The 17,663-nt window shown below is 38.5% G+C and overlaps 1 protein-coding gene and 1 long non-coding RNA gene across 5 annotated transcripts in view; one reads left to right on the top strand and one right to left on the bottom strand.

Moving 5' to 3' along the window:
• LOC309612544 overlaps window positions 1-17,663 on the bottom strand; it is a 513,150-nt gene that overhangs the window by 37,255 nt on the left and 458,232 nt on the right. The window lies entirely within an intron of this gene.
• Window positions 1-17,663, top strand: part of COMMD1 (copper metabolism domain containing 1) — a 145,364-nt gene that overhangs the window by 67,298 nt on the left and 60,403 nt on the right. For all 4 annotated transcript variants that reach the window (XR_014235128.1, XR_014235129.1, XR_014235130.1 and 1 more), the window contains exon 2: window positions 31-312. Coding sequence is in view for 1 of the 4 variants with exons in the window: in XM_082358349.1 (XP_082214475.1) it covers window positions 31-312 (282 nt within the window). In the remaining 3 variants the exon portion in view is untranslated. The remainder of the gene's footprint in view (window positions 1-30; window positions 313-17,663) is intronic.

Raw genomic sequence — 17,663 nt, 5'->3', positions numbered from 1 at the left:
TCATATTTGTTATTTTTTCTGTCATTATAGTCTATTGCATCTGCAGACATGGATTTCAACCAGCTGGAGGCATTCTTGACTGCTCAAACCAAAAAGCAAGGCGGGATCACATCTGACCAAGCTGCTGTCATTTCCAAATTCTGGAAGAGCCATAAGACAAAAATCCGAGAGAGCCTCATGAACCAGAGCCGCTGGGACAGTGGGCTTCGGGGCTTGAGCTGGAGAGTTGATGGCAAATCGCAGTCAAGACACTCAGCTCAAATGCACACTCCTGTTGCCATAATGGAGCTGGAAATAGGGAAAAGTGGACAGGTGAGTTCAATTTCAATTTCCCTTTGTAAACTGTATTTTCCATTACATATTAGCCATACATTCAGAATGATGTTATGTAACAGTCTTTGTTTGCAGAGATAATGATAACAGGAAAAGATTCTGGTTTTCAGAATCCCTTTTCAAAGATAGAATCATCTGAAAGTCTGGATATTCCCAACTGTGGATAGAGTCTGAAAACCAGCCTCCGGCAGCTATCTCAAAAGAACAAAATGGGTCAATAAGGTGATTGCACAGAAGTTGGCCACTGTTCCCTTTTGGTTAGATCTGAGTTCATGGCGTTTGGTCAGAATCTCCAAGGCAATGCTAAAGATGCTAAGTAAAGACCAGGAATTGAGATTAAACAACATAGAACAAACCTATCTCACAAAACTCATCTTTATAGGCATTCAGGTATAGGAGGCAATGTGTTTTTTTTTTAATAAATTTATTTTTATTTATTTATTTATTTTTGGCTGCATTGGCTCTTCATTGCTGCGTGCGGGCTTTTTCTAGTTGCGGTGAGCGGGCTTCTCATTGTGGTGGCTTCTCTTGTTGTGGAGCACAGGCTCTAGGCATGTGGGCTTCAGTAGCTGTGGCTCGCAGGCTCAGTTGCTCTGCGGCATGTGGGATCTTCCTGGACCAGGGCTCGAACCCGTGTCCCCTGCACTGGCAGGTGGATTCTTAACCACTGCACCACCAGGGAAGTCCCAGCAATGTATTTTAATTACAACATTGTGTTGTTCCTAAAGACCCTAAAGTATACTATTTCTGTCCTTGAGCCTACAAATTGTTTTTAATTGATCTTGATTATTTACAAAACAGTACTGCTTTCCTTGCAGTTTCCAATGTCCTTATAGCAGACATCTACATGGTTTTTCTTTGAAGTCTTCAGTTTGTACTCCAGATGACTGCCAGATCAGACTTTTAATGACCTGGTATATGTCTTTTGGGAAAAAAAAAAAGCAGCAACTTGTAATTAGGAAGAGAAAATCCAGATCACTGAATTAGTTAACCAGATTTATTTTCAGATAAATAATCAAATAAGTGGTTCTATTACATCCTATAATAGAAATTTATATCTTTTCTTCTAATGATGAGAGCATTTGTTTAGCTGGCAGGTTTCCTCACATAATCCCTTCTTGAGTTTCTTAGTGTTTTTCCAGTATTTGTAGTTCCCTAATGACTTTAATTTTAATTTAAAAGATAATGCCTTTTAAAAAATTGTTCTTTTTCAAAATATAATTTGAGGACCTTTTATTCAGTTATTTTTCAGTAGTGCTAATTGCCTTTACTGACTTTGGTTTCTCTGATCCTAAAGTCCATTTTCTTAACCACTGTGTTATACAGCCTTCCTCCTATTATTCCTAGACCAGAAATCTGACAGAAAGGTGCAGAAAGTATTCTTGGATATCTAAGTTTCACCAGCCATTTTTATAGGCTGTTCATTTTTCATTCTGGCAGTAGTGATTATTTCATTTTGTCAAGTATTTATCATTTGGGCAGGAATATGAAAACATACATATCCTCTTTGACTTTCCTAGAAAACTATTATAGTATTTCTTTAACTCGATATTTTCCTAATATTTCTTGAATGTGCCTTTTGATTTTAGTAACTTATATACCATCTGAATTTATTGGGTACTGACCCAGGGATTTTAAAAATCTATTTTTTTTTTTTTTAAATAAATTTATTTATTTATTTTTGGCTGTGTTGGGTCTTCGTTTCTGTGTGAGGGCTTTCTCTAGTTGCGGCAAGCGGGGGTCATTCTTCATTGCTGTGCGCGGGCCTCTCACTATCGCAGCCTCTCTTGTTGAGGAGCACAGGCTCCAGACGCGCAGGCTCAGTAGTTGTGGCTCACGGGCCCAGTTGCTCCGCGGCATGTGGGATCTTCCCAGATCAAGGCTCGAACCCGTGTCCCCTGCATCGGCAGGCAGATTCTCAACCACTGCGCCACCAGGGAAGCCCTAAAAATCTATTTTTAAGTTCCTATGGTTTTTCTTTCATTTTGTTAGCTAAAGTAACAAGAAAAAACATTTTTTTTTTAGAACAGTAGAATGTGTTTTTGTCAATCAGTAAATCTAAATATCACTACACATGATTTTTTAGCTAGCTTGAGGAACATTTCATGATTACTTAGAACAAGTTGGTAAACTTTTTTTTGAGAGGACAGATATTTTATGCTTGACAGCTATACAGTTTCTGTCACAAGTACTCATCATTCTTGGTGCAGCTCAAAAGCAGCCACAGACAATATATAAACAAATGGGCACTCCTATCTTTCTAGAAGGTTTACCTATTTCAATAGAATCAGTAGGTCTTAGAAGTCAGAGAGTCCTTAAGCACTCATCTAAGGTGAATTACATAGGTGAGGTGGTATATCCTCATTTTCCAGAGAAGGTGTATGAGACAGATAAGTGACTTGCTTCAAACATAGCTGATAAGTGGTAAAGTGAGAACTAAAATGGGGATCAGGGCTTCCCTGGTGGCTCAGTGGTTGGGAATCTGCCTGCCAATGCAGGGGACACAGGTTCGAGCCCTGGTCCGGGAAGATCCCACATGCCGCAGAGTAACTAAGCCCATGCGCCACAGCTACTGAGTCTGTGCTTTAGAGCCTGCGAGCCACAACTACTGAAGCCCACATGCCTAGAGTCTGTGCTCTGCAACAAGAGAAGCCACCACAGTGAGAGTCCCATCCACCGCAACGAAGAGTAGCCCCCGCTGTCTGCAACTAGAGAAAGCCCAAGCGCAGCAACAAAGACGCAGTGCAGCCATAAATAAATAAATAAATAAATAAAATTAAATAAAAATAAAAAAAGTAAAATGGGGATAACCAGACTTAGTTTTTCCAAAAACCATTGACACCAACATCTAGGAGCTTTTGTTAGCTTCTCACAATAGTCTGTGCCAAGAAAACATGTTGGTTATAAAACATGTTGGTTATACAATGTGGTAATCATGAGCGTTGATAGGAATATCACTCAGTAATAAGAAGGAAAGAACTTTTTATATATGCAACAAAATGGTTGAATCTCAAAATCATTTGCTGAGTGAAATAAGCCAGATAAAAACTTTTTTTAACATAATGTATGATTCTACTCATATAAAATCCTAGAAAATGCAACGTAATCTATAGTGACAGAAAGCAGATGCCTGGGCATAAGAGTAGAGGGAGGGATAGATTAGATTACAGAGGGGTGCATGAAAATTTTTAAGTGGGGAAAAAAATGTTTATGTTCATTGTGGCAGCTGTTTTATGGATGTAAATATATGTTTGTCAAAACTTATGAAATTGCATGCTTTAGATATGCAGTTTATTGTACATTACTTATACTTCAAAGTTTGTAAAGAAAATGGTCACTGTGAAAAGGATTGAAAATGCACTTTAACCCACAAAATCCTTTGAACGCAAATATATTCTTAAATCAAGAAAAGTTGTAAAGAAAGAAGTAAACTGTAATAGAACCTAGGCTGGCAGTAAAATATACAACCCAGATCCTACCGGAAATGTTTTTGTGAGGCCTGGATCCTTGGTTAGTACTTCTGTCAGCTTCTAGGTGAATGTTATTTATGAAATACTCTACTAAATCAACTTACCAGTTTTTAGAACACATATAGGCAACAAAGGCAAAGTTATTTTTACACTGCTGTCATTGGATGAGCTTGTGAGAGAATTAATGATTCTAGGATATTAAGAGGTTGCTTCTAAGAAGAATGACCAAGTTTTTTGAACTCTGGGGTGTGTGTGTCCATGTACCCCAACAACTAAATTACTGTCTTCAATTTATGTCATTTTAAATCAGTGGTTCTCAATCATGGCTGCACATAAGAATCACTTTTGGAGCTTTAAAAATTTTCATGCTCTGGACATACTTCAGACCAATTAAGTAAGAATCTGTGGGGATGGGACCTGGGCATCAGTATTCTTTAAAACTGGTGATTTAAAAAAAAAACAAGGGTGGGGGGACTTACCTGGTGGTCCAGTGGTTAAGACTCCACGCTTCTACTGCAGGGGGCACGGGTTCGATCCCTGGTCGGGGAACTAAGATCCCACATGCCACGCGGCGTGGCCAAAAAAAAAAGAACACTACAACAACTAAAAACTGGTGATTTCAGTATTCATCCAAGGTTGAGAACCACTGTGTTAAAGGTGCCAACTACTCTGATTTGAAATGTTAATATAGCTTGGTATTAAATTTTTACAGTGAGAATTCAGTATATGTTGGCATATTACTTCTACTTGCCATAATTTGTGAAGTGCTTGGGGACTATTTATTCAGACACTAGATGTGGTAGGTTTTTTCTGTCTTTCCCTCTCTTTTTAAATTTCTCTCTCCTGCTCAGTTTGTCTGCATTACTTCTTTCTTTGGTCCAAAAAGTGCATTTGACAATTGGCAGCCAAGTGCACGCATTAACTTTTTTTCCTTATTAACCACAATATATAATGCCTTTGGGATATGAGGAAGCCAAAGTAATAGAGAAGTAACTAAGGCAGTATATATTTATGGAAATATGTAAAGCTAGAGAAAATGACTATGCACTAGTGAGCTAAATACCTTTCTTGTAGTGAATGTTTTTCTTCAACAGAAATAAAATTTTTGCAAGAGTAAAACATGAATTCAGTTATAAAAGTACACAGAAAACTCTGCGGTGAACATTTCATGTCCAAAGGGAAGAACATCAGTGTTTTACTCATATAATTGTGATCCTTTCATATTTGATCATAAATCACTGAGGGACCTAAGCCTTGAGGACTGTTGGAATCTGGCATGTGTCTTTAGGAAAGTTTTATTGTTCTGCTTACTTCATTAATACCACTGTTGTGTTTTCCATTCCTGGAACTTAAATAGAAATTCTCATAGAGTGTTTTCTTTTTTTAAACGGTAACTTTTGGGGAAATAATTTATATGCTTAGTAGAGTCTCATACATGGTTATTTCTCTTTTTTTGAGACTGAATTTTGGCATTTTATAAAGACATGTTGGTTTTTCTTTTGTGACTTCTTGTTTTTCAAAACCAATAAGATGTTTTGTGAGGAAACATTTAGCCACAGCTTCTGTGTTAAACCATTTAGTAGTAAATTATTTCTTCTTTCTTCTGCTGAATTGTTCTTAAATGAGCATTTAGAGATTCCCTGCCTGTAGAGATCCTGAAATATAAATCTCCGTTTCTTTATTGTCTTTTTATTTTTATTTTTTAAAAATATTTATTTATTTTGGCTGCACTGGTCATAGTTGCGGCACGCAGGATCTTTAATTGTGGCATGTGAACTCTTAGTTGCGGCATGCATATGGGATCTAGTTCCCCAACCAGGGATCGAACCCAGGCCCCCTGCATTGGGAGTGCAGAGTCTTACCCACTGGACCACCAGGGAAGTCCATATTGTCTTTTTAAAACAATGAATAATGTTATTGCCCTTTCTAGACTTAAGTTTTAGTGTACCAAAACTCCTCTAGTTTTGGGTTGTGTTTTCAGCAGACACAGGGAAGAAGATAGAATTTACCTTTACTGATATAATTTTTTTCTGGCCAACTCATCATATGCTCAATTCTGTCATTTTCAAGCAGTTAGATAAGAGAATATCACATATCAAGAGACTATATACAATGGTTAAAAAAAAAAAAAGAGTATATGCAATGGTAAACACACTCTGATTTCTAGGATCAAGACAGGTTAGGCTCTGGATTAAAAGGCCAGCATTTTGTCCAAAACATAGGTAAACATCTAATCTCAAAAGAAAGTAATCACTTATTTTTAATTTCCACAATTCCTTCTACAACAAGGTACACTGATCTCCTTGTATAATTCTGGTGGTAAGGAATAAGAACCTGCTAAAACCTGTGATTAATAATCAGTTTATGCTGAGCTCTCTTACGTAGCATTGTAGCTTCATAAGCCGGAGCAGAGCCACCACAACTCCCTGCTTTGTGTCATAGAAGAAGCAAAGTTTAAAGCACATTCTCTTTCTCATGCCCTTTCTCTCTTACATACATACATACATCTATATGTGTACCAATATATGGGAAAATTTGTAAAGATGGGATATAGAGAGTAAATAAAATGCCATTTTATTTTATTAACACTTATTCACCATTTTGAGATCATGTTGCTTTATTCTCAGTAGTTATGGAGGAAAGTTTAGATAATCTTATTTGGTTATACACGCTGTAATGCTTGGTCTATTTCTGATAATTCTTGTTTTTAAGGTTGGATTTTCACTTTTAACAATGTAATAAAGGAAAGCCTCCAGAGAAATTAGTCAAGCTAATCTAATAAACAAACCACCCTTTGTCAGTACGATTGATGAAATTTAACAGCTTGAGGATGCTTAAATCAGTTTAGAATACTTTTTTTTTTTTTTAATTTATTTATTTCTTCGGTTGCACCGGTTCTTAGTTGCTACAGGCGGACTCCTAAGCTGCGGCATGCAAACTCTTAGTTGCGGCATGCGTGTGGGATCTAGTTCCCTGACCAGGGATCGAACTCAGGCCCCCTGCATTGGGAGCACGGAGTCCTAGCCTCTGCACCACCAGGGAAGTCCCACTTTTTTTTTAAATAAAGGAATTTTCCATTTTATATTTTATATCAGGTTTTGAACATTGAGTTTATTTAAACTTTAATTCTGAATGGGTCAACCCTTTTTTGTAGCTCGAAGATGTGTTTCATAATAGTTTGTTTTCTAAAGTTGTGGTCCTAAACTTACAGTTCCAAGATATAATTTGTAGGACAGTGCCTAAAGTCTATAACAACACAGAAAATAAATAGAATAAAAAATTTGGTCCTCCTCGAAAGCCATTGTGATTTTCATTGTGTTCATTTTTGCTAAAAAACAAACATGGGGATCCACAACTTAATATTTAAATTCTGACTAACTCTGAATTAGCTATTTACAAAAAACACCTTGTACAGAAGGAAATGTTTTACAAAAGAGAAAAAGATGCTAAAAAACTTTTAACGTTACTAATTAGAATGATTATTTACATAACAGAGAATAGGTAATAGCTAGTGGGGAAAAAATGTAAGTGGTCATCTAGTTTTGAAACCATTAAAATCAGAACTTTTCAGTAGTTGATAATTTACCCATTAAAAAGACATTTGGGGGTATGTTTTATGTAAGAATTGTGTAATAATAAGTGGTACTTAATATTTTTGATGTATTAAGATTAGAATGCTCTACTATTAATATGCTTGGTTTTCTTAACCAAGCCTCTGTTCAAAAATTTATGTAATGATTTTGCATTTATTTTGGTCTTAAATGACAGCCTTTTGAGACTTGATCCATGAGCAACATTTGACATACTTGACTTCTCTTTTCTTTGAAACACTTGTCTTCCAGGACACCACATTTGCCTAATTTTCCCCCTAATTTTCTAGTCCGTTCCTTTTTTTTCCCTTTTCATATCTTTTTTTTTTGCTGGTTCTTTCTCATTTACCCCACTTCTCAATGTTGGAGTGTCCCTGGGCTTAAGTCTTTGGTCCTGTTTTCTTCCCTATCTACAACACACTTCCTAGGTGATCTCATTTAGTTTTTTGTTTGTTTGTTTGTTTTAATTTATTTTATTTATATATTTTTGGCTACATTGGGTCTTCATTGCTGCGCGCGAGCTTTCTCTAGTTGCGGCAAGTGGGGGCTACTCTTTGTTGCGGTGCGTGGGCTTCTCATTGTGGTGGCTTCTCTTGTAGTGGAGCACGGGCTCTAGGTGCGTGGGCTTCAGTAGTTGTGGCTCTCAGGTTCTAGAGCGCAGGCTCAGTAGTTGTGGCACACGGGCTTAAGTGCTCTGCGGCATGTGGGATCTTCCCAGACCAGGGCTCGAACCTGTATCCCCTGCATCGGAAGGCGGATTCTTAACCACTGCGCCACCAGGGAAGTCCCAGTTCTATGGATTTAAATACTATCTATAGCCTAACAACTCCCAAATTTATATCTCCAAACTGGATTTCTCCATTAAATTCCAGGTATATACTTATGACATACTCGAGAACTCTATTTAAATGTGAAAAAGGTATCAAAAAATTGAATATGCCCCAGACTAAGTTCCTTCTTTGCCTCCCATATTTGTTCCTTCTATATTTTTTTATCATCTCAGTCAGTGGTACCTCCATTCTTCCGGTTCATATCCTCTTTTTCTCATGCCCGCATCTAGTCCATCATCAAATCTTGTTGGGTTTAATTTGATTACTTTTCACTACTCCCCTCTACTCTGTTCAGATCACCATTACTTCTCTCCTAGATTATAATAACATCCTCCTAACTGACCTCTCTGCATCTGCTCTTTAGCCTATTCTCAACACACAGCAGTGTGTCAACAGAGTGACTCTGTTAAAGCCTAAGTCAGTTAATGTATTCATGGCTCTCATCTCACTCTAGGGGCTTCCTTTCACAATCAGATTAATAGCTTTCTCCCTTGCTCAGTCTGCTCTAGCTAGACCCATGCTGATTGCTGATTCATGGATCGTGCTAAGCGTGCTACCTCTTTAGGGTCTGTGCATTTGCTGTTCCCTCTCTCTGGATTGGTCTTCACTCAGATATTTATAGAGTTAGCCTTTTCACTTTCCTGAGGTCTTTTTTAAAAAATTCATCTTCTCAATAACGCTTTCACCGACCACCTCTCTAAAAGTTTAGTCCTCTACTTTCTGCTTTAATTTTTTTTTTTAATTAATTAATTTATTTATTTATGGCTGTGGTGGGTCTTCGTTTCTGTGTGAGGGCTTCCTCTAGTTGTGGCAAGCGGGGGCCACTCTTCATCGTGGTGCGCGGGCCTCTCACTATCGCGGCCTCTCTTGTTGCGGAGCACAGGCTCCAGACGTGCAGGCTCAGTAGTTGTGGCTCACGGGCCTAGTTGCTCCACGGCATGTGGGATCTTCCCAGACCAGGGCTCGAACCCATGTGCCCTGCATTGGCAGGCAGATTCTCAACCACTGCGCCACCAGGGAAGCCCTCTGCTTTAATTTTTGAAAACTTTATTGAGCTATAATTTCCATACAATAAACTGTATCCATTTGAAGTGTCCAATTTGATTAATTTTGGCTGGTATATACACTTGTGGAACCACCATGGCAGTCAAGTGACAGAATGTGTTCATCATCCCTTAAAAGTCTCCTTCTTCCCCTCTACAATCCATCTCTCTCTCTCCAGCACAGTTCCTAGACAACCACTGATCTATCTTTTATCATCATAGATTAGTTTTTTCTGCATTGTTTTTTCTTCTTGGCACTTATTACTATCTGCCATGCTGTATATTTTATTGTAATTATTAATCTTGTGTGTGCTCCACATTAGCATGTAATGGGGTGAGGATTATTGCTGTTTTGTTCACAGCTGTATTCTCAAAGTCTAGGATGCTGCTTGGCACATGATATTCAGGAAATAGTTGTTGAATGAATAAATGAATCATATAATTCACTATTTTACTAAGCATCTACCATGTATCATGCACTGTGTAGGTGTTGAGGATGTATCAGTGAACAGTACGGCCAAGTCTCTTATCCTAAGGAGCTGACAGTAAACAAAAAATAGTAGTAATTAGTGTAAGAAAGTGTATCAGAGACAGAAGAGCCTTATCAAAGCTCAGAAGAGGAAATGGCTCTCTTTACCCAGGAAGCTGAGGAAGGCAGCTCTAAGGAGGTACATTTGCATTTGGTTTCTCTGATTTCAACTCTGATTCAGAGTTAAATGTCATGAACTAAGAAAAACAAAATAAGTTGGTACAGGTAGTGTGACTTCTCTAGAGTTTATGAACATAACCCTTGTGTTTAGCACATAGGTGTGACCTTTGGCACTGGATTAGTACAGGTTGTCCTTCCCTTCCTCCCTTCCTTCCTTCCTTCCTTTCTTCTTCCCTTCTTTCCTCCCTTCCTCCTCCCTCTCTCCCTCTCTCTTTCTTTCCTTTCTTTCTCTCCTTCTCTCTCTTTCTTCCTCCCTCCCTCCCTCCCTCCTTCCCTCCCTCTCCCGCTCTCCTTCCCTCCCTCTCCCTCCCCTTCCTCTCTTCCTCTCTCTCTCTTTCTCCTCCCTCCCTCCCTCCCTTCTTTCCTTCCTCCACTTCCTACATGTTAGTTTTCCAGTTTCTTAAACCGCAGGTGGTAACAGGTATCAAGAAGTAAATTGGCAGAAAAATCATTGTAAGCAAAAGCAAGACTCATTTACTACAGTGGTTCTCAGCATCACTGGGTATCAGACTCACTGGAGGAGATTTTAAAAATTATTTAAAAGCCTTTAGAAAAGGGCTTTTGCTTTCGTTTGAGAGAGGGAAGTCTTCTCTAAGGAGGCAAGCTGATCTGAGAGCACAAAATACATGCAGAGGGAACAGCAAAGGCAAGAAGTTGGCCTTGGTAGGAAATCTGAATTTTATTCTAAGTATAATAGGAGACCATTGGAGGGCTTCAAATAAGGGACTGATGCAATGTGATTTATGTCCTCATAGGATCCCTGATTCATGTGTGAAGGATGAATAATATAATCAAGAGTGAAGCCATGATACCGAGAACTCATTAAAAAAAATCACTATGGTTGGAACTGTTTTTTTGCACGTTAAAATCTATTCTCTTTTGCTTACAAATCTCTGTGTGGTAGTAGTTAGGTAAAATGTGGTCTCAAGGTAAAAACAGAAAAACCCCAAAACTTCATCCTTCATTCTGTTAGCAAGATTAGGTATATAGAATGAACAGAGCCAAAATTAATACTCCACTTCAAAATGGGGTTACGTGGACTTCTGACAATCTTCATTCCACATTTTTACCTCTTTTCCACAATTATGACAATCTCCTTCCTTTTTAAATTTTATTGTAGCATGTTTCAAAATTTGGCAAGCCCAGGGGCTTCCCTGGTGGCGCAGTGGTTAAGAATCTGCCTGCCAATGCAGGGGACACGGGGTTCAATCCCTGGTCTGGGAAGATCCCACATGCCACGGAGCAGCTAAGCCCGTGCGCCACAACTACTGAGCCTGCTCTCTGGAGCTCGTGTGCCACAACTACTGAAGCCCGCGCGCCTAGAGCCCGTGCTCCGCAACAAGAGAAACCACTGCAATGAGAGAAGCCCACGCACCGCAAGGAAGAGTAGCCCCCACTCGCCGCAACTAGAGAAAGCCCACGCACAGCAATGCAGCCAAAAATAAATAAATACAATAAATTTAAAAAAAAATGTGGCAAGCCCAGAGATAATACAAACCATTATTGTGCCAAAAGGGAAAAAAGTGAAGCCAAGAGAACACTTAGAGGGCGCTATGGTACTGGTCCAGGTAATATAATATTAGCCAAGAAGATGGAGATAATTTTAACAGTCAATGTGGAGAGAAGTGAGCAGATAGAAGAAACATTTTAATGTATTGTAGATGAGTTGCTTTGGGATGGGTTGGAAGGGATGTAGAAAATGAAAGAAAGTGAGGAATTGGGGATAACTCTTTTTTTGCATGAATATGTTAGTGTAAATTGGTAACTCTAGTCTTTGTTTAACAGTCTTATTGATAAATTAGCCGTCTAATACACAGCTTGAGTTTTTCCCCAGCCCTTCCACTGGGGAAAAAAGTAAATCAAAAGAAATTAACATTTGGCAGTTAAGAAAATGCTTTTGTGCTGAAGTAATTTTATTTAAAAACCCCCAGTTTATGAAGAGATGCGTTTGAGATTATTGAGCTTAAATTTTACCTAACAGGCTTTAAAAAAAAGTCATTGTTTCTTATGATGTACCCTTTTCTGTATGTATATTATGCTTCAATATAAAGATTTAAAGAGGTAGAGATATGAGTGTTTGTCTTTGCAAACTCGTTGCACCTGTGAGAACAGGGCTTTAGCACAGCTGAAGTCCTTGGCTTCTGACTAATATCCTGCCAACAGGCAGCCCCTGGTGTTGGAGTTCTTTCAGATTGTTACCATTCAGGCTCTTTGGTTCTATTCTTGTGGACAGTTGGGGTGCTTGAGAGGAAGCCAGGAAACCAAGCCTTAAAAGGATTTGGAAACAATTTTTGTGCTAAACTCAGGGTGACAGTGTATCCTGCCCAGAAATGTTGAAACTGCTTGTGTTTGTCTAGTATTTGTGTACTGGCTAGTGGGCTGTGGGCTTCATTCCATGTATGCTACTCCTCTACTGCCAAGATGAAGACCTCTGACCCAAGCCCATTCTTAGCACTTTTTTTTATTATGTAAACTATACATACATAAAATTTACCATTTAACCATTTTTAAGTGTATAGTTCAGTGGTATTAAGTATATTCACAATGTTGTGTAACCATCACCACTCTCTATGTCTAGAACTTTTTTATTATCCCAAACAGGAACTCTGCACCCATTAAACAATAACTCCCCATTCTCACCTCTCTCTGGCCTCTCTCATTCTCATCTACCTTCGGTGTCTTTGAATTTACCTGTTCTACTAGGTACCTCATGTAAGTGGAATCACACAATAATTGCCCTTTTGTGTCTGGCTTATTTCGCTTTGCATAGTGTCTTGAGTCATCCGTTTTGTAGTATTGTCTCAGAATTTCAATGCTTTTTAAGGCTGAATAATATTTCACTGTATGTATATACCACATTTTATTTATCCATTAATCTGTTGATGGACATTTGAGTTGTTTCCATCTTTTGGTTTTTGTGAATAATGTTACTGTGGACATGGTGTACAAATATCAGTTTGAGTCCCTGCATAGGGTGTATACCTAGGAGTAGAATTGTGAGAGCATATGGTAATTTTATGTTTATGTTTTTGAGGAACTGCAAAACTGTTTTCCACAGTGGCTGCAACCACTTTATATCCTTTCGAGCAATGTGTGAGGGTTCTAATTTCTGCACATCCTCATCAACATCTGCTATTTCCTTCCTTCCTTCCTTTTTTTTTTTTTAATTGCCATCCTAATGGATGTGAACATTCCCTAATGATTAGTGATGTTGAGCATCTTTTCATGTGCTTATTGGTAATTTATGTATCTTCTTTGGAGAAATGTCTACTCAAGTCGTTTGCCCACTTTTTAACCTGGTTGTTTGTTGTTGTTGTTGAGTTATAGGAGTTCTTTATGTATTCTGGATATCAATCACTTATCAGATATATGATTTACAAATATTCTCTTGCATTCTGTGGGTTGTCTTTTCACTCTCTAGATAATATCCTTGGATGCACAAAAAATTTTAATTTTGATGTAGTCCAATATATCTATTTTTTCTTCAGTTTCCTGTGCTTTTAGTGTCATGACCAAGAAATAATTGCCAAATCCAGTGTCATGAAACTTTTCCCCTGTTTTCTTCTAAGAGTTTTATAGTTTTAGCTCTTATGTTTAGGTCTTTGATCCATTTTGATTTAATTTTTATATATGGTGTAAGGCCTTTCTTAACACTTCTGAATGGATTTTTAAAAAATGATTTCTCAATTGAGGGAACAGAAAGCGGGACATTTGAATTTAGAAGCTAAGTTTCAGTTTTATCATGTTTCTGAACTTTCTAGATAGCTCTGTCTGTAATTAATCAAAGAGAGCTCAGTAGTATCACCCAAGTTACAGGTGGCACTTAATAATGAGTGGTAGTCACTAGGAATGAGCTCAGATTAACTGCCAAATAAGTTCAACATCCTTTTCATTGTCAGGGTTATTAAGTAGATTAGAGGAAGTCAATAATAGTGGAAGTATATCTGAATTTTAATAAGTCATTTAATAGTCTGTGGTTACAGTAGAGAAACAAGAACTGAATTATGATGATAAAGCTCATGAGTGCATAGCTAATTGAGTGGTGACATCCAAACAATATTGATCACAAAGTGAGTTTGGGACTTCCCTGGTGGTGCAGTGGTTAAGAATCCACCTGCCAATGCAGGGGACACGGGTTCGAGCCCTGGTCCAGGAAGATCCCACGGGCTGCGGAGCAACTAAGCCCGTGCGCCAGAACTACTGAGCCTGCACTCTAGAGCCCGCGAGCCACAAGTACTGAGCCCGCATGCCACAACTACTGAAGCCCGCGTGCCACAACTACTGAAGCCCGTGTGCCTAGAGCCCATGCTCTGCGACAAGAGAAGCCACTGCAACAAGAAGCCTGCACACTGCAACGAAGAGTAGCCCCTGCTCCCTGCAGCTAGAGAAAGCCCGTGCGCAGCAACAAAGACACAACGTAGCCAAAAATTTAAAAAAATAAAAATAAATAAATTAAACAAAAAAACAAAGTGAGTTTGACCAGTTATCCTATGATAGGTAACTCCCCCTCACACATTCCCTTAGTCTAGAAAACAACAGCCTAGCCCTCTAGGAATAGAATTTAAGGTTTCCATGCTCTATCACCTATTTATATTGTACAGTCCTACCAAGAGGGACTGTATTTTCCATACATGCATATCCTTTTCTGTTGCTACTTGGAATGTTCTTTATCCATCCCCATTTTCACTTGGTTAAATCCTCTCTCTTTAGAGTTCATATTACTGATTATCTCTGCCATGAATTCCTCCCTTGTTATCTCAGCTGGATCAGATAATCTGAATTCTCAGGATATTTGAACCTTTTTTTGGCATTTCATACAACTTAGATTTAAAATGAAAAACAAAGCACCTATATTAGTGTCTAACTTAAGCAAAAAAAAAAGGAGGTTAGCAGGTTATGTACTTAGGAAACCCAAAAGTGGTTCTTGGCTTCAGATACCTCTTGGCTCTCTCTGGCTCTGTTCATGTCATTCTGTAAACAAACTTACTCCCTGTGGAGGTAAAATGATGGCTGTCAAGCCCAGACTTATCTTTTCAGCTTTGCAATACCAGTGGAAAGAGGTACTTCTCTCTTCCCAACGTATATATATTGACTAAAGGCTGAAATTCTTATTTACCCTGCTTAGGTCACATAGCTACCCATGGAGAAGTCACTGTTTACAGGAATTAGGGTAATTGAAACTTGCAGTATTTGCCCAGCTCTTTAACCAGGGGTAAGGTAAGGTACAGATTGACAGCTGATACCACAGGGAATAGGTGAGGAGTAGTTTCCCAAAGGAATTAGGCATATTGGACAAACAAAACCAGTGTATGTCCACTACAGTGCCTTGTTAGTTTATGCCTTCAAGAAGCCGATATATTTATATGTGTGTGTGTGTGTGTGTGTGTGTGTGTGTGTGTGTGTGTATATATATATATATTTTTTTTTTTTTGGCTGCACTGTGCAGCATGTTAGTTCCCCGACCAGGGATCAAACGCATGCCCCCTGAAGTGGAAGCGTGGGAGTCCTAACCACTGGACCACCAGGGGATTCCCAAGAAGCCTACAATTTATCATTAATATATGTATCCCTTATAGCCTCAAAATATTAAAGTAGGTGTTTGATACATTTTTGGATGAATTGATAAGGGAGAGAATCCATGTGTTAGTTATCTGCTACTGCATAACAAATTACCCCCGACATTAGGGGCTTAAAAAACAACAAACATTTATTATCTCACATAGTAATTGGGATAGGAATTTGGGAGCAGCTTAGGTAAGTGATTCTAGCTTAGGGTCCCCTGTGAGTTACACTAGGTGTTGGCCAAGGTGTAGCCATCCCATGGCTTGACTGGGACTGGAGGATCTGCCTCCAGGCTTACTCATGGCTGTTGGAAGAGGCCTGAATTCCTTTCTTATTGTTGGCCACTAAGTAACATAGCAACTGGTTTTTTCCACAGTGGGTGATCCAAGAGAGAAAAAGTAAGAAGGAAGCCACAGTGCCTTGTATGACCTAGTCTCTGACTTAAACACCATTACTTCTGCTTTAAAAAGAAAAAAAAAAAAAGTAAATACATATCACAGTTTATTTTTGCTGGGAAATAATGAGGGATAGAGCAGTATATCAAGTATGAAATTAATGAAGTTAGCTCTTGTTGGCTTGTTATTGTATGTTTTAGTTTTCATCTGTTTAGCAAACACCTGCTGAGTGTTTAATATCAGAGTAACTATAGCTATTATTCATTATATCCTCACCGTGTTCCAGGTACTGTTCTAAACATATTTTATGCGTTGACTCATTCAGTTCTCTTACCAACTCTCTGAAATAGGTATGATTTTTTTTTTCTGGCTTTAGGTTAACTTTATTTTTGAATAATTTTAGATTTACACAGAAGTTGCAAAGATAGTACAATGAGTTCCCTTATACTCATCCAGTTTTCCCTGTTAGCATTTTACATTATCATGGTACATGTGTAAAGATAAGAAACTAACACTGATATACTGTTACTAACTAAACTACAGATTTTATTTGTATTTCACTAGTTTTTCCATTTATTTTTCCTCTCTGTTCTAGGATCCAATCCAGAGTACCACTGAATTGCTAAATAAACTAAATTGCATTTAGTTGTCATATCTCCTCAGTTTCCTCTGATCTGTGACAGTCTCTCATCTTTCCTTCTTTTTCATGACCATAACAGTCCTTAAGAGTACTGACCAGATATCCTGTATAATTTCCCTCAATCTGGGCTTGTTTGTTGTTTTTCTCATGGTTAGACTGGGGTTGTGGGTTTTGGGAAAGAATTCAACAGAAGTGAAGTGCCTTTCGTGTCACACCATATTAGGGGATAAATGCAGTACACATGGCATCACTGTTGATGTTAACCTTTATCACACGTTAAGGTAGTAGCATTTACCAGGTTTCTCCATTGTAAAGTTAATATTTTTCCCTTTCCCTCTTTGGAAGTTACTTTTTTTGTTGTTGTTGTTAGAAGTGAGTCACACTCCAGGGGAGGGGAATTAGGCTCTACCTTTTGAGGGAGGTGTCAAAGAATTTGTGAACATATTTCAAACCACCACAGTTCACTCTCTAGCCAAAATTATTGACACTCCTCTCACCTGTAAAATACACTCACCCTCTCCCAGTATCCTGCAAAAGTCTCTCCTTTATAGCATCAGCTTATAGTCCAGGATGTTGTCATCTAAATCAAGTCTAGGTTTGGATGAGGCTTCTTAGATGTAGTTCCTTAATATTAGCCCTTTGGGTCCATTGCCTCTGTCTGAAAACCTGTGAAACTAAGGAGGCAAATTATCTGCTCTGCAAACACCCAAAATGCAATGGTTGAGTAAGAAGAAGGTAACCACTATAGGTACTCTTGTTCAAGGAGAGGGAAAATGTTGGCACAAAGGTGTCATTACTTCATACCACTTCTGAAATTCATAGGGCATAGGCTGGTAATTCCTTGATCAGAATTTAAAGTCTGGGAGTAACTCTCCATGGCTCTTAGCTCCATCTCTTAGGCTTTTACTTCTACACTCTGCATCCTCTTTCCTTTTCTATGAAAGGTAACCTGCATTTGCAGCTGTGTAGTTTCTTCTACCTATTTCCTGCTTGTAGATGTTTGGACACCTAAAGGACTCTTCATTTTGTACTGTTTCTGCTCCTTTCAGTCCAAATGGGTGATTTTTCTGCCTGTATAATTCTCTTAACAA

Source organism: Balaenoptera borealis (assembly GCF_965194805.1).
Source record: "Balaenoptera borealis genome assembly, chromosome: 15".
In the NCBI taxonomy this organism is placed as follows: domain Eukaryota; kingdom Metazoa; phylum Chordata; class Mammalia; order Artiodactyla; family Balaenopteridae; genus Balaenoptera; species Balaenoptera borealis.
Note: the sequence above shows the minus strand (reverse complement) of the source record. Positions and strands in the feature narration are given on the sequence as shown.